The sequence below is a fragment of the Scyliorhinus torazame genome, chromosome 19, assembly GCF_047496885.1.
Source record: "Scyliorhinus torazame isolate Kashiwa2021f chromosome 19, sScyTor2.1, whole genome shotgun sequence".
Taxonomy (NCBI): Eukaryota; Metazoa; Chordata; class Chondrichthyes; order Carcharhiniformes; family Scyliorhinidae; genus Scyliorhinus; species Scyliorhinus torazame.
In genome coordinates this window covers 12,604,140-12,622,104 of record NC_092725.1, presented here as the reverse complement: position 1 = coordinate 12,622,104, position 17,965 = coordinate 12,604,140, and the positions used below count along the sequence as shown (strand labels likewise).

General features: G+C 54.6%; 1 protein-coding gene across 1 annotated transcript in view; it reads right to left on the bottom strand.

The window, feature by feature from the left end:
• LOC140395854 (uncharacterized) overlaps positions 1 to 17,965 on the bottom strand; it is a 197,274-nt gene that overhangs the window by 113,007 nt on the left and 66,302 nt on the right. The window contains exon 3 of the mRNA XM_072483944.1: positions 7,133 to 7,251. Coding sequence (XP_072340045.1) covers positions 7,133 to 7,246 — 114 coding nt within the window. The 5' untranslated portion in view covers positions 7,247 to 7,251. The remainder of the gene's footprint in view (positions 1 to 7,132; positions 7,252 to 17,965) is intronic.

Here is a 17,965-nt window from a genome sequence, read left to right as displayed (position 1 = left end):
GTACCTGTCCTGGGAGTGTTTGATAGGGACAGTGTAGAGGGAACTTTACTCTGTATCTAACCCCGTGCTGTACCTGTCCTGGGAGTGTTTGATGTGGACAGTGTAGAGGGAGCATTACTCTGTATCTAACCCCGTGCTGTACCTGTCCTGGGAGTGTTTGATGGGGACAGTGTAGAGGGAGCTTTACACTGTATCTAACCCCGTGCTGTACCTGTCCTGGGAGTGTTTGATGGGGACAGTGTAGAGGGAGCTTTACTCTGTATCTAACACAGTGCTGTACCTGTCCTGGGAGTGTTTGATAGGGACAGTGTAGAGGGAACTTTACTCTGTATCTAACACCGTGCTGTACCTGTCCTGGGAGTGTTTGATAGGGACAGTGTAGAGGGAACTTTACTCTGTATCTAACCCCGTGCTGTATCTATCCTGGGAGTGTTTGATGTGGACAGTGTAGAGGGAGCATTACTCTGTATCTAACCCCGTGCTGTACCTGTCCTGGGAGTGTTTGATGGGGACAGTGTAGAGGGAGCTTTACTCTGTATCTAACCCCGTGCTGTACCTGTCCTGGGAGTGTTTGATGAGGACAGTGTAGAGGGAGCTTTACTCTGTATCTAACCCCTTGCTGTACCTGACCTGGGAGTGTTTGATGGGGACAGTGTAGAGAGAGCTTTACTCTGTATCTAACCCCGTGCTGTACCTGTCCTGGGAGTGTTTGATGAGGACAGTGTAGAGGGAGCTTTACTCTGTATCTAACCCTGTGCTGTACCTGTCCTGGGAGTGTTTGATGAGGACAGTGTAGAGGGAGCTTTACTCTGTATCTGGTCAACCGTCTCTGCTCTCCAGCTACAGCAAGAACATCCTTCCTCAGAGAAGGAGACCAAAACTGCCCACAATACTCCAGGTGTGGCCTCTCCAAGACCCTGTACAATTGCAGCAAGATATCCCTGCTCCTGTACTCGAACCCTCGCGGTATGAAGGCCAACACACCATTTGCCTTTTTCGCTGCCTGCTGTACCTGCGCGCTTACCTTCAGTGACCGATGTACAAGGACACCCAGGTCTCATTGCACGTCCCCCTCTCCTAATTTACAACCATTCAGATAATAGAACAAAGAGCAAAGAACAAAGAAATGTACAGCACAGGAACAGGCCCTTCGGCCCTCCAAGCCCGTGCCGACCATGCTGCCCGACTAAACTACAATCTTCTACACTTCCTGGGTCCGTATCCTTCTATTCCCATCCTATTCATGTATTTCTCAAGATGCCCTTTAAATGTCACTATCGTCCCTGCTTCCACTACCTCCTCCGGTAGCGAGTTCCAGGCACCCACTACCCTCTGCGTAAAAAACTTGCCTCGTACATCTACTCTAAACCTTGCCCCTCTCACCTTAAACCTATGCCCCCTAGTAATTGACCCCTCTACCCTGGGGAAAAGCTTCTGACTATCCACTCTGTCTATGCCCCTCATAATTTTGTAGACCTCTATCAGGTCGCCCCTCAACCTCCGTCATCCCAGTGAGAACAAACCGAGTTTGTTCAACCGCTCCTCATAGCTAATGCCCTCCATACCAGGCAACATTCTGGTAAATCTCTTCTGCACCCTCTCTAAAACCTCCACATCCTTCTGGTAGTGTGGCGACCAGAATTGAACACTATACTCCAAGTGTGGCCTAACTAAGGTTCTACACAGCTGCAACATGACTTGCCAATTCTTATACTCAATGCCCCAGCCAATGAAGGCAAGCATGCCGTATGCCTTCTTGACTACTTTCTCCACCTGTGTTGCCCCTTTCAGTGTCCTGTGGACCTGTACTCCTAGATCTCTCTGACTTTCAATACTCTTGAGGGTTCTACCATTCACTGTATATTCCCTACCTGCATTAGACCTTCCAAAATGCATTACCTCACATTTGTCCGGATTAAACTCCATCTGCCATCTCTCTGCCCACGTCTCCAAACAATCTAAATCCTGCTGTATCCTCTGACAGTCCTCATCGCTATCCGCAATTCCACCAACCTTTGCGTCATCTGCAAACTCACTAATCAGACCAGTTACATTTTCCTCCAAATCATTTATATACACTACAAACAGCAAAGGCCCCAGCACTGATCCCTGTGGAACACCACTGGTCACAGCCCTCCAATTAGAAAAGCATCCTCCCATTGCTACTCTCTGCCTTCTATGACCTAGCCAGTTCTGTATCCACCTTGCCAGCTCACCCCTGATCCCTTGTGACTTCACCTTTTGTACTAGTCTACCATGAGGGACCTTGTCAAAGGCCTTACTGAAGTCCATATAGACAACATCCACTGCCCTACCTGCATCAATCATCTTTGTGACCTCCTCGAAAAACTCTATCAAGTTAGTGAGACACGACCTCCCCTTCACAAAACCATGCTGCCTCTCACTAATACGTCCATTTGCTTCCAAATGGGAGTAGATCCTGTCTCGAAGAATTCTCTCCAGTAATTTCCCTACCACTGAAGTAAGGCTCACCGGCCTGTAGTTCTCGGGATTATCCTTGCTACCCTTCTTAAACAGAGGAACAACATTGGCTATTCTCCAGTCCTCCGGGACATCACCTGAAGACAGTGAGGATCCAAAGATTTCTGTCAAGGCCTCAGCAATTTCCTCTCCAGCCTCCTTCAGTATTCTGGGGTAGATCCCATCAGGCCCTGGGGACTTATCTACCTTAATATTTTTAAAGACGCCCAACACCTCGTCTTTTTGGATCTCAATGTGACCCAGGCTATCTACACACCCTTCTCCAGACTCAACATCTACCAATTTCTTCTCTTTGGTGAATACTGATGCAAAGTATTCATTTAGTACCTCGCCCATTTCCTCTGGCTCCACACATAGACTCCCTTGCCTATCCTTCAGTGGGCCAACCCTTTCCCTGGCTACCCTCTTGCTTTTTCTGTACGTGTAAAAAGCATTGGGATTTTCCTTAACCCTATTTGCCAATGACTTTTCGTGACCCCTTCTTGCCCTCCTGACTCCTTGCTTAAGTTCCTTCCTACTTTCCTTATATTCCACACAGGCTTCGTCTGTTCCCAGCCTTTTAGCCCTGACAAATGCCTCCTTTTTCTTTTTGACGAGGCATACAATATCTCTCGTTATCCAAGGTTCCTGAAAATTGCTGTATTTATCCTTCTTCCTCACAGGAACATGTGGGTCCTGAATTCCTTTCAACTCACACTTGAAAGCCTCCCACATGTCAGATGTTGATTTGCCCTCAAACATCCACCCCCAATCTAGGTTCTTCAGTTCCCGCCTCATATTGTTATAATTAGCCTTCCTCCAATTTAGCACATTCACCCTAGGACCACTCTTTTCCTTGTCCACCAGCACTTTAAAACTTACTGAATTGTGGTCACTGTTCCCGAAATGCTCCCCTACTGAAACTTCTACCACCTGGCCGGGCTCATTCCCCAATACCAGGCCCAGTACCATCCCTTCCCTAGTTGGACTGTCTACATATTGTTTGAAGAAGCCCTCCTGGATGCTCCTTACAAACTCTGCTCCGTCTAAGCCCCTGGCACTAAGTGAGTCCCAGTCAATATTGGGGAAGTTGAAGTCTCCCATCACCACAACCCTGTTGTTTTTACTCTTTTCCAAAATCTGTCTACCTATCTGCTCCTCTATCACCCGCTGGCTGTTGGGAGGCCTGTAGTATACCCCCAACATTGTGACTGCATCCTTCTTATTCCTGATCTCTACCCATATAGCCTCACTGCCCTCTGAGGTGTCCTCCCGTAGTACAGCTGTGATATTCTCCCTAACCAGTAGCGCAACTCCGCCATCCCTTTTACATCCCCCTCTATCCCACCTGAAACATCTAAATCCTGGAACGTTTAGCTGCCAATCCTGCCCTTCCCTCAACCAGGTCTCTGTAATGGCAACAACATCATAGTTCCAAGTACTAATCCAAGCTCTAAGTTCATCTGCCTTACCCGTAATACTTCTTGCATTAAAACATATGCACTTCAGGCCACCAGACCCGCTGTGTTCAGCAACTTTTCCCTGTCTGCTCTGCCTCAGAGCCACACTGTCCCTATTCCCTAGTTCTCCCTCAATGCTCTCACCTTCTGACCTATTGCTCCCGTGCCCACCCCCCTGCCATACTAGTTTAAACCCTCCCGTGTGACACTAGCAAACCTCGCGGCCAGGATATTTATGCCTCTCCAGTTTAGATGCAACCCGTCCTTCTTATATAGGTCACACCTGCCCCGGAAGAGCTCCCAGTGGTCCAGATAACCGAAACCCTCCCTCCTACACCAGCTGTTTAGCCACGTATTTGTCTGCTCTATCTTCCTATTTCTAGCCTCACTGGCACGTGGCACAGGGAGTAATCCCGAGATTACAACCCTAGAGGTCCTGTCTTTTAACTTTCTGCCTAGCTCCCTGAACTCCTGCTGCAGGACCTCATGCCCCTTCCTGCCTATGTCGTTAGTACCAATATGTACAATGACCTCTGCCTGTTTGCCCTCCCCCTTCAGGATGCCCTCTACCCGTTCGGAGACATCCTGGACCCTGGCACCAGGGAGGCAACATACCATCCTGGAGTCTCTTTCACGTCCACAGAAGCGCCTATCTGTGCCCCTGACTATAGAGTCCCCTATTACTATTACTCTTCTGCGCTTTGACCCTCCCTTCTGAACGTCAGAGCCAGCCGTGGTGCCACTGCTCTGGCTGCTGCTGTTTTCCCCTGATAGGCTATCCCCCCCGACAGTATCCAAAGGGGTATACCTGTTCGAGAGGGGGACAACCACAGGGGATTCCTGCACTGACTGCCTGCCCTTTCTGGTGGTCACCCATTTCTCTGCCTGCACCTTGGGTGTGGCCACATTTACAGAACTGCGATCTATGACGCTTTCCGCCACCTGCATGCTCCTAAGTGCATCCAATTGCTGCTCCAACCGAACCATGCGGTCTGTGAGTCTACCTTCTCGTTTTTGTGACCAAAGTGGACCTCGCATTTACCCACATTACACTGCATCCGCCATTAATTCACCCACTCGCTCAACTTGTCCAAATCACACTGAAGCATCTCTGCATCCTCCTCACAGCTCACCCTCCCACCCAACGTGGTGTCATCTACAGGATCACGGGGAGAAAGCAGTGTGGGATTGGTTGATTGGTCCGTTCAGAGTCTTCAAGACAGATGGTGGGCAGATTGGTGGTGGATGTGGATCAATGCTGAAACTGAATTGGACGAGCCACATAAACACTGTGGCTCCCAGAGCAGGTCAGAGGCTGGGAATCCTGCGGAGAGAAACCCACCTCCTGACTCCCCCCCCCCCCCCCCAAAGCCTGTCCACCATCTACAAGGACACAAGTCAGGAGTGCGATGGGACCCTCTCCACTTGCCTGGATGAGTGCGGCTCCCAACAACACTTGAGAAGCTCGACACCATCCGGGACAGAGCAGCTCCCGCTTGATTGCTCCCCCTTCCACAAACATTCAAACCCTCCACCACTGACGCCCAGCGGCAGCCGTGTGTACCATCTACAAGATGCGCGGCAGTAACTCACCGAGGTTCCTCAGACATCACCTTCCGAACCCACAACCACTACCATCCAGAAGGACAAGAGCAGCAGATACCTGCGAACCCCCCCCCCCCCCCACCTGGAGGTTCCCCTCCAAGTCACTCACCACCCTGACTGGGAAATATATCGGCCGCTCCTTCACTGTTGCTGGGGCAACATCCTGGAACTCCCTACCTAACAGCACAGTGGGTGTACATACACCTCAAGGATTCAAGAAGGCAGCTCACCCACCACCTCTTGAAGGGTAACGTCAGACATCAGCTGGAATAGTGTGTTCCGTTCTGGGCATCACACCAGAGGAAGGGTCTGAACACATTGGAGAGAGATCGCAGAAGAGGATCTCAGGAATGGCTACAGGGATGAAAAATGTCATTTGTGAGGTTCGATCGGAGAGGTTGAGGACTGTTCCCCTCGGAGCACAGAAGCACAAAGGGACTTGGGAGTCCTTGCTCACAATTCTCTTAAGGTTAACGTGTAGGTTCAGTCGGCAGTTAAGAAGGCAAATGCAATGTTAGCATTCACGTCGAGAGGGCTGGAATACAAGAGCAGGGATGGACTTCTGAGGCTGTATAAGGCTCTGGTCAGACCCCATTTGGAGTATTGCGAGCAGTTTTGGGCCCCGTATCTAAGGAAGGATGTGCTGGCCTTGGAAAGGGCCCAGAGGAGGTGCACAAGGATGATCCCCGGAACGAAGAGCTTGTCGTATGAGGAACGGTTGAGGACTCTGGGTCTGTACTCGTTGGAGTTTAGAAGGATGAGGGGGGATCTCATTGAAACTTACAGGACACTGCGAGGCCTGGATAGAGTGGACGTGGAGAGGATGTTTCCACTTGTAGGAAAAACTAGAAGCAGAGGACACCATCTCAGACTAAAGGGACGATCCTTTAAAACAGAGATGAGGAGGAATTTCTTCAGCCAGAGGGCGGTGAATCTGTGGAACTCTTTGCCGCAGAAGGCTGTGGAGCCCAATTCACTGAGTGTCTTTCAGACAGAAATAGATAGGTTCTTGATCAATAAGGGGATAGGGGGTTATGGGGAGAAGGCAGGAGAATGGGGCTGAGAAAAATATCAGCCATGATTGAATGGCGGGACAGACTCGATGGGCCGAGTGGCCTAATTCTGCTCCTGTGTCTTATGGTCGTCTGGAGAGGAGAAGGGGAGAGGAGGCTTGATCGAGAACTTCAATATCGTGATGGGGATGGGCAGAGTCAATCAGGAAAATTAATACCCGCTCGAAAGAGGATCGGAACCGAGAGAAAGAGAGTGAGGGGGGGGGGGGGGGGGGGGGGGGGCGGAGGCGCAGATTTAAATGATTTTTAAAATGGAAGCCTAAGCGACGAGCGGAAAACTCTTTTTCACATGGCGAGCGGTTCGAGTTAGCGACTGGGCTGCCTGGAGGAGGCAGTTTCAATCGAAGGCCTGATCTCAAACCGGTACCAAAAGACAAACCTGGGGTTAGGCCGCAAATGAAGCCTGAGCCTTTCCTGTGTCTAGTGTGGGGCTTGCGCCGACCCAGGCCAGCAGAGGCGTGGCACCTCAGACAACCCAGCCCCGTAGGAGCCTCGAGGCAATGACTGACTTACCGGAGGGCAGTTGTTGCAACACAGCAGCTTCACAAAGGAACGCGTGAGGGGGAAGCAGGACTTTCGACTGCACGGCGGCCTACTCGAGTCCGGCTTCCTGTCCCCCTGTCTCATCTTATCTGCAAAAGAGAAAGACAGTCAGAGAATGAACGGCAGCCTGCAACACGCGCTCTAACCCCGTGCTGTACCTGTCCTGGGAGTGTTTGATGGGGACAGTGTAGAGGGAGCTTTACTCTGTATCTAACCCCGTGCTGTACCTGTCCTGGGACTGTTTGATGGGGACAGTGTAGAGGGAGCTTTACTCTGTATCTAACCACGTGCTTTACCTGTCCTGGGAGTGTTTGATGGGGACAGTGTAGAGGGAGTTTTACTCTGTATCTAACCCTGTGCTGTACATGTCCTGGGAGTGTTTGATGGGGACAGTGTAGAGGGAGCTTTACTCTGTATCTAACCCCGTGCTGTACCTGTCCTGGGAGTGTTTGATGGGGACAGTTTAGAGGGAGCTTTACTCTGTATCTAACCCCGTGCTGTACCTGTCAGGGAGTGTTTGATGGAGACAGTGTAAAGGGAGCTTTACTCTGTATCTAACCATGTGCTGTACCTGTCCTGGGAGTGTTTGATGGGGTCAGTGTAGAGGGAGCTTTACTCTGTATCTAACCCCGTGCTGAACCTGTCCTGGGAGTGTTTGATGGAAACAGTTTAGAGGAAGCTTTACTCTGTATCTCACCCCATGCTGTACCTGTCCTGGGAGTGTTTGATGGAGACAGAGGGAGCTTTACTCTGTATCTAATTCCGTGCTGTACCTGTCCTGGGACTGTTTGATGGGGACAGTGTAGAGGGAGCTTTACGCTGTATCTATCCCCGTGCTGTACCTGTTCTGGGAGTGTTTGATGGGGAAGTGTAGAGGGAGCTTTACTCTGTATCTAACCCCGTGCTGTACCTGTCCTGGGAGTGTTTGATGGGGACAGTGTAGAGGGAGCTTTACTATGTATCTAATCCCGTGCTGTACCAATCCTGGGAGTGTTTGATGGGGACAGTGTAGAGGGAGCTTTACTCTGTATCAAACCCCGTCTGTACCTGTCCTTGGAGTGTTTGATGGAGACAGTGTAAAGGGAGCTTTACTCTGTATCTAACCCCGGCTGTACCTGTCCTGGACAGTGCAGAGGTAACAGTGCAGAACTCCCTCAGTATTGACCCTGTGACAGAGCGGTACTCCGTCTGTACTGACCCTCTGACAGTGCAGCACTCCCTCAGTACTGACCCTCTGACAGAGCGGTACTCCGTCTGTACTGACCCTCTGACAGTGCAGCACTCCCTCAGTACTGACCCTCTGACAGGGCAGCACTCCCTCAGTACTGACCCTCTGACAGTGCGGCGCTCCCTCAGTACTGACCCTCTGACAGTGCGGCACTCCCTCAGTACAGACCCTCTGACAGTGCGGCACTCCCTCAGTACTGACCCTCTGACAGTGCAGCACTCCCTCAGTACTGACCCTCTGACAGTGCGACGCTCACTCAGTACTGACCCTCTGAAAGTGCAGCACTCACTCAGTACAGACCCTCTGACAGTGCGGCACTCCCTCAGTACAGACCCTCTGACAGTGCAGCACTCCCTCAGTACTGACCCTCTGACAGTGCGACGCTCACTCAGTACTGACCCTCTGAAAGTGCAGCACTCACTCAGTACTGACCCTCTGACAGTGCAGCACTCCCTCAGTAAAGACCCTCTGACAATGCGGCACTGCCTCAGTACTGACTCTCTGACAGTGCAGCACTCCCTCAGTACTGACCCTCTGACAGTGCGACGCTACCTCAGTACTGACCCTCTGACAGTGCGGCACTCCGTCGGTACTGACCCTCTGACAGTGCAGCACTCCCTCACTACTGACCCTCTGACAGTGCAGCACTCCCTCAGTACTGACCCTCTGACAGTGCGGCACTCCCTCAGTACTGACCCTCTGACAGTGCGGCGCTCCCTCAGTACTGACCCTCTGACAGTGCGGCACTCCCTCAGTACTGACCCTCTGACAGTGCAGCACGCCCTCAGTACTGACCCTCTGACAGTGCAGCACGCCCTCACTACTGACCCTCTGACAATTCGAAACTCCCTCCGTACTGACCCTCTGATAGTGCGTAACTCCCTCAGTACTGACCCTCTGTCAGTGCGGCACTCCCTCAGTACTGACCCTCTGACAGTGCAGCACTCCCTCAGTACCTACCCTCTGACAATGCGAAACTCCCTCCATACTGACCCTCTGATAGTGCAGCACTCCCTCAGTACTGACCCTCTGATAGTGCGGCACTCCCTCAGTACTGACCCTGTGACAATGCAAAACTCCCTCCGTACTGACCCTCTGATAGTGCAGCACTCCCTCAGTACTGACCCTCTGACAGTGCAGCACTCCCTCAGTACTGATCCTCTGACAGTGCGGCATTCCCCCAGTACTGACCCTCTGACAGTGCGGCACTCCCTCAGTACTGACCCTCTGACAGTGCGGCACTCCCTCAGTACTGACCCTCTGACAGGGCGGCGCTCAGTCAGTACTGACCCTCTGACAGTGCGGCACTCCCTCAGTACTGACCCTCTGACAGTGCAGCACTCCCTCAGTACTGACCCTCTGACAGTGCGGCACTCCCTCAGTACTGAAACTCTGACAGTGCAGCAATCCCTCAGTACTGACCCTCTGACAGTGCGGCACTCCCTCAGTACTGACCCTCTGACAGTGCGGCACTCCCTCAGTACTGACCCTCTGACAGTGCGGCACTCCCTCAGTACTGACCCTCTGACAGTGCAGCACTCCCTCAGTACTAACCCTCTGACAGTGCGGCACTCCCTCAGTACTGAACCTCTGACAGTGCAGCAATCCCTCAGTACTGACCCTCTGACAGTGCGGCACTCCCTCAGTACTGACCCTCTGACAGTGCGGCACTCCCTCAGTACTGACCCTCTGACAGCGCGGCACTCCCTCAGTACTGACCCTCTGACAGTGCGGCACTCCCTCAGTACTGACCCTCTGACAGTGCGGCTCTCCCTCAGTACTGACCCTCTGACAGTGCGGCTCTCCCTCAGTGCTGACCCTCTGACAGTGCAGCACTCCCTCAGTACTGACCCTCTGACAGTGCGGCACTCCGTCGGTACTGACCCTCTGATAGTGCAGCACTCCCTCACTACTGACCCTCTGACAGTGCAGCACTCCCTCAGTACTGACCCTCTGACAGTGCGGCACTCCCTCAGTACTGACCCTCTGACAGTGCGGCGCTCCCTCAGTGCTGACCCTCTGACAGTGCAGCACTCCCTCAGTACTGACCCTCTGATAGTGCAGCACTCCCTCACTACTGACCCTCTGACAGTGCAGCACTCCCTCAGTACTGACCCTCTGACAGTGCGGCACTCCCTCAGTACTGACCCTCTGACAGTGCGGCGCTCCCTCAGTACTGACCCTCTGACAGTGCAGCACTCGCTCAGTACTGACCCTCTGACAGTGCAGCACGCCCTCAGTACTGACCCTCTGACAATTCGAAACTCCCTCCGTACTGACCCTCTGATAGTGCGTAACTCCCTCAGTACTGACCTTCTGACAGTGCAGCACTCCCTCAGTACTGACCCTCTGTCAGTGCGGCACTCCCTCAGTACTGACCCTCTGTCAGTGCAGCACTCCCTCAGTACCTACCCTCTGACAATGCGAAACTCCCTCCATACTGACCCTCTGATAGTGCAGCACTCCCTCAGTACTGACCCTCTGACAATCCGAAACTCCCTCCGTACTGACCCTCTGATAGTGCAGCACTCTCTCAGTACTGACCCTCTGACAGTGCAGCACTCCCTCAGTACTGATCCTCTGACAGTGCGGCATTCCCTCAGTACTGACCCTCTGACAGTGCGGCACTCCCTCAGTACTGACCCTCTGACATTGTGGCACTCCCTCAGTACTGACCCTCTGACAGGGCGGCGCTCAGTCAGTACTGACCCTCTGACAGTGCGGCACTCCCTCAGTACTGACCCCCTGACAGTGCAGCACTCCCTCAGTTCTGACCCTCTGACAGTGCGGCACTCCCTCAGTACTGACCCTCTGACAGGGCAGCGCTCAGTCAGTACTGACCCTCTGACAGTGCGGCACTCCCTCAGTACTGACCCTCTGACAGTGCGGCACTCCCTCAGTACTGACCCTCTGACAGTGCAGCACTCCCTCAGTACTGACCCTCTGACAGTGCGGCTCTCCCTCAGTACTGACCCTCTGACAGTGCAGCACTCCCTCAGTACTGACCCTCTGACAGTGCGGCACTCCCTCACTACTGACCCTCTGACAGTGCAGCACTCCCTCAGTACTGACCCTCTGACAGTGCGGCACTCCCTCAGTACTGACCCTCTGACAGTTTGGCGCTCCCTCAGTACTGACCCTCTGACAGTGCGGCACTCCCTCAGTACTGACCCTCTGACAGTGCGGCGCTCCCTCAGTACTGACCCTCTGACAGTGCGGCGCTCCCTCAGTACTGACCCTCTGACAGTGCAGCACTCCCTCAGTACTGACCCTCTGACAGTGCAGCACGCCCTCAGTACTGACTCTCTCACAATGCGAAACTCCCTCCGTACTGACCGTCTGATAGTGCTTAACTCCCTCAGTACTGACCCTCTGTCAGTACGGCACTCCCTCAGTACTGACCCTCTGACAGTACAGCACTCCCTCAGTACCTACCCACTGACAATGCAAAACTCCCTCCATACTGACCCTCTGATAGTGCAGCACTCCCTCAGTACTGACCCTCTGACAATGCGAAACTCCCTCAGTACTGACCCTCTGATAGTGCAGCACTCCCTCAGTACTGACCCTCTGACAGTGCAGCACTCCCTCAGTACTGATCCTCTGACAGTGCGGCATTCACTCAGTACTGACCCTCTGACAGTGCGGCACTCCCTCAGTACTGACCCTCTGACAGTGTGGCACTCCCTCAGTACTGACCCTCTGACAAGGCGGCGCTCAGTCAGTACTGACCCTCTGACAGTGCGGCACTCCCTCAGTACTGACCCTCTGACAGTGCAGCACTCCCTCAGTACTGTCCCTCTGACAGTGCAGCACTCCCTCAGTACTGACCCTCTGACAGTGCGGCGCTCCCTCAGTACTGACCCTCTGACCGTGCAGCACTCCCACAGTACTGATCCTCTGACAGTGCGGCATTCCCTCAGTACTGACCCTCTGACCGTGCAGCACTCCCACAGTACTGATCCTCTGACAGTGCGGCGCTCCCTCAGCACTGACCCTCTGACCGTGCAGCACTCCCACAGTACTGATCCTCTGACAGTGCGGCATTCCCTCAGTACTGACCCTCTGACAGTGCGGCACTCCCTCAGTACTGACCCTCTGACAGTGCAGCACTCCCTCAGTACTGACCCTCTGACAGTGCGGCACTCCCTCAGTACTGACCCTCTGACAGTGCAGCACGCCCTCAGTACTGACCCTCTGACAGTGCGGCACTCCCTCAGTACTGACCCTCTGACAGTGATGCACTCCCTCAGTACTGACCGTCTGACAGGGCAGCGCTCAGTCAGTACTGAACCTCTGACAGTGCGGCACTCCCTCAGTACTGACCCTCTGACAGTGCGGCACTCCCTCAGTACTGACCCTCTGACAGTGCAGCACTCCCTCAGTACTGACCCTCTGACAGTGCGGCTCTCCCTCAGTACTGACCCTCTGACAGTGCAGCACACCCTCAGTACTGACCCTCTGACAGTGCAGCACTCCCTCAGTACTGACCCTCTGACAATGCGACACTCCCTCCGTACTGACCCTCTGACAGTGCAGCACTCCCTCAGTACTGACCCTCTGACAGTGCGGCGCTCCCTCAGTACTGACCCTCTGACAATGCGAAACTCCCTCCGTACTGACCCTCTGACAGTGCAGCACTCCCTCAGTACTGACCCTCCGACAGTGCGGCGCTCCCTCAGTACTGACCCTCTGATGGTGTGGCACTCCCTCAGTACTGACCCTCTGACAGGGCAGCGCTCAGTCAGTACTGACCCTCTGACAGTGCGGCACTCCCTCAGTACTGACCCTCTGACAGTGCGGCACTCCCTCAGTTCTGACCCTCTGACAGTGTAGCACTCCCTCAGTACTGACCCTCTGACATTGCGGCTCTCCCTCAGTCCTGACCCTCTGACAGTTCAGCACTCCCTCAGTACTGGCCCTCTGACAGTGCGGCACTCCCTCAGTACTGACCGTCTGACAGTGCAGCACTCCCTCAGTACTGACCCTCTGACAGTGCAGCACTCCCTCAGTACTGACCCACTGACAATGCGAAACTCCCTCCGTACTGACCCTCTGATAGTGCAGCACTCCCTCAGTACTGACCCTCTGACAGTGCAGCACTCCAGCAGTACTGATCCTCTGACAGTGCGGCACTCCCTCAGTACTGACCCTCTGAGAGTGTGGCACTCCCTCAGTACTGACCCTCTGACAGGGCGGCGCTCAGTCAGTACTGACCCTCTGACAGTGCGGCACTCCCTCAGTACTGACCCTCTGACAGTGTAGCACTCCTTCAGTACTGACCCTCTGACATTGCGGCACTCCCTCAGTACTGACCCTCTGACAGTGTAGCACTCCCTCAGTACTGACCCTCTGACAGTGCGAAACTCCCTCCGTACTGACCATCTGATAGTGCAGCACTCCCTCAGTACTGACCCTCTGACAGTGCAGCACTCCCTCAGTACTGATCCTCTGACAGTGCGGCATTCCCTCAGTACTGACCCTCTGACAGTGCGGCACTCCTTCAGTACTGACCCTCTGACAGTGTGGCACTCCCTCAGTACTGACCCTCTGACAGGGCGGCGCTCAGTCAGTACTGACCCTCTGACAGTGCGGCACTCCCTCAGTACTGACCCTCGGACAGTGCAGCACTCCCTCAGTACTGACCCTCTGACAGTGCGGCACTCCCTGAGTACTGACCCTCTGACAGTGCAGCACTCCCTCAGTACTGATCCTCTGACAGTGCGGCATTCCCTCAGTACTGACCCTCTGACAGTACGGCACTCCCTCAGTACTGATCCTCTGACAGTGTGGCACTCCCTCAGTACTGTCCCTCTGACAGGGCAGCGCTCAGTCAGTACTGACCCTCTGACAGTGCGACACTCCCTCAGTACTGACCCTCTGACAGTGCGGCACTCCCTCAGTACTGACCCTCTGACATTGCGGCTCTCCCTCAGTACTGACCCTCTGACAGTGCAGCACTCCCTCAGTACTGACCCTCTGACAGTGCGGCACTCCCTCAGTACTGACCGTCTGAAAGTGCAGCACTCCCTCAGTACTGACCCTCTGACAGTGCAGCACTCCCTCAGTACTGACCCTCTGACAATGCGAAACTCCCTCCGTACTGACCCTCTGATAGAGCAGCACTCCCTCAGTACTGACCCTCTGACAGTGCAGCACTCCAGCAGTACTGATCCTCTCACAGTGCGGCATTCCCTCAGTACTGACCCTCTGACAATGCGGCACTCTCTCAGTACTGACCCTCTGACAGTGTGGCACTCCCTCAGTACTGACCCTCTGACAGTGCGGCACTCCCTCAGTACTGACCCTCTGACAGTGTAGCACTCCCTCAGTACTGACCCTCTGACATTGCGGCTCTCCCTCAGTACTGACCCTCTGACAGTGCGGCACTCCCTCAGTACTGACCCTCTGACAGTGCGGCACTCCCTCAGTACTGACCCTCTGACAGTGTAGCACTCCCTCAGTACTGACCCTCTGACATTGCGGCTCTCCCTCAGTACTGACCCTCTGACAGTGCAGCACTCCCTCAGTACTGACCCTCTGACAGTGCGGCACTCCCTCAGTACTGACCGTCTGACAGTGCAGCACTCCCTCAGTACTGACCCTCTGACAGTGCGGCACTCCCTCAGTACTGACCCTCTGATAGTGCAGCACCCACTCAGTACTGACCCTCTGACAGTGCAGCACTCCCTCAGTACTGACGGTCTGACAGTGCAGCACTCCCTCAGTACTGATCCTCTGACAGTGCGGCATTCCCTCAGTACTGACCCTCTGACAGTGCGGCACTCCCTCAGTACTGACCCTCTGACAGTGTGGCACTCCCTCAGTACTGACCCTCTGACAGGGCGGCGCTCAGTCAGTACTGACCCTCTGACAGTGCGGCACTCCCTCAGTACTGACCCTCTGACAGTGCGGCACTCCCTCAGTACTGACCCTCTGACAGGGCGGCACTCCCTCAGTACTGACCCTCTGATAGTGTAGCACTCCCTCAGTACTGACCCTCTGACAGGGCGGCGCTCAGTCAGTACTGACCCTCTGACAGTGCGGCACTCCCTCAGTACTGACCCTCTGACAGTGCGGCACTCCCTCAGTACTGACCCTCTGACAGGGCGGCACTCCCTCAGTACTGACCCTCTGACAGTGCGGCACTCCCTCAGTACTGACCCTCTGACAGTGCAGCACTCCCTCAGTACTGACCCTCTGACAGTGCAGCACTCCCTCAGTACTGACCCTCTGACAGGGCAGCATTCCCTCAGTACTGACCCTCTGACAGTGCGGCGCTCCCTCAGTACTGACCCTGTGACCGTGCAGAACTCCCTCAGTACAGACCCTCTGACAGTGCGGCACTCCCTCAGTACTGACCCTCTGACAGTGCGACGCTCACTCAGTACTGACCCTCTGAAAGTGCAGAACTCACTCAGTACTGACTCTCTGACAGTGCAGCACTCCCTCAGTACTGACCCTCTGACAGTGCAGCACTCCCTCAGTAAAGACCCTCTGACAATGCGGCACTGCCTCAGTACTGACCCTCTGACAGTGCAGCACTCCCTCTGTACTGACTCTCTGACAGTGCAGCACTCCCTCAGTACTGACCCTCTGACAGTGCGGCACTCCCTCAGTACTGACCCTCTGACAATGCGGCACTCCCTCAGTACTGACCCTCTGACAGTGCGGCACTCCCTCAGTACTGACCCTCTGACAGTGCGGCACTCCGTCGGTACTGACCCTCTGACAGTGCAGCACTCCCTCACTACTGACCCTCTGACAGTGCAGCACTCCCTCAGTACTGACCCTCTGACAGTGCGGCACTCCCTCAGTACTGACCCTCTGACAGTGCGGCGCTCCCTCAGTACTGACCCTCTGACAGTGCGGCACTCCCTCAGTACTGACCCTCTGACAGTGCAGCACGCCCTCAGTACTGACCCTCTGACAGTGCAGCACGCCCTCAGTACTGACCCTCTGACAATTCGAAACTCCCTCCGTACTGACCCTCTGATAGTGTGTAACTCCCTCAGTACTGACCCTCTGTCAGTGCGGCACTCCCTCAGTACTGACCCTCTGACAGTGCAGCACTCCCTCAGTACCTACCCTCTGACAATGCGAAACTCCCTCCATACTGACCCTCTGATAGTGCAGCACTCCCTCAGTACTGACCCTGTGACAATGCAAAACTCCCTCCGTACTGACCCTCTGATAGTGCAGCACTCCCTCAGTACTGATCCTCTGACAGTGCGGCACTCCCTCAGTACTGACCCTCTGACAGTGCGGCACTCCCTCAGTACTGACCCTCTGACAGGGCGGCGCTCAGTCAGTACTGACCCTCTGACAGTGCGGCACTCCCTCAGTACTGACCCTCTGACAGTGCGGCACTCCCTCAGTACTGACCCTCTGACAGGGCGGCGCTCAGTCAGTACTGACCCTCTGACAGTGCGGCACTCCCTCAGTACTGACCCTCTGACAGTGCAGCACTCCCCCAGTAATGACCCTCTGACAGTGCGGCACTCCCTCAGTACTGAACCTCTGACAGTGCAGCAATCCCTCAGTACTGACCCTCTGACAGTGCAGCACTCCCTCAGTACTGACCCTCTGACAGTGCAGCACTCCCTCAGTACTGACCCTCTGACAGTGCAGCGCTCCCTCACTACTGACCCTCTGACAGTGCAGCAGTCCCTCAGTACTGACCCTCTGACAGTGCGGCACTCCCTCAGTACTGACCCTCTGACAGTGCGGCGCTCCCTCAGTACTGACCCTCTGACAGTGCGGCACTCCCTCAGTACTGACCCTCTGACAGTGCGGCGCTCCCTCAGTGCTGACCCTCTGACAGTGCGGCGCTCCCTCAGTACTGACCCTCTGACAGTGCAGCACTCGCTCAGTACTGACCCTCTGACAGTGCAGCACGCCCTCAGTACTGACTCTCTCACAATGCGAAACTCCCTCCGTACTGACCGTCTGATAGTGCTTAACTCCCTCAGTACTGACCCTCTGACAGTGCGGCACTCCCTCAGTACTGACCCTCTGTCAGTACGGCACTCCCTCAGTACTGACCCTCTGACAGTACAGCACTCCCTCAGTACCTACCCACTGACAATGCAAAACTCCCTCCATACTGACCCTCTGATAGTGCAGCACTCCCTCAGTACTGACCCTCTGACAATGCGAAACTCCCTCAGTACTGACCCTCTGATAGTGCAGCACTCCCTCAGTACTGACCCTCTGACAGTGCAGCACTCCCTCAGTACTGATCCTCTGACAGTGCGGCATTCACTCAGTACTGACCCTCTGACAGTGCGGCACTCCCTCAGTACTGACCCTCTGACAGTGCGGCACTCCCACAGTACTGACCCTCTGACAGTGTGGCACTCCCTCACTACTGACCCTCTGACAAGGCGGCGCTCAGTCAGTACTGACCCTCTGACAGTGCGGCACTCCCTCAGTACTGACCCTCTGACAGTGCAGCACTCCCTCAGTACTGACCCTCTGACAGTGCAGCACTCCCTCAGTACTGACCCTCTGACAGTGCAGCACTCCCACAGTACTGATCCTCTGACAGTGCGGCATTCCCTCAGTACTGACCC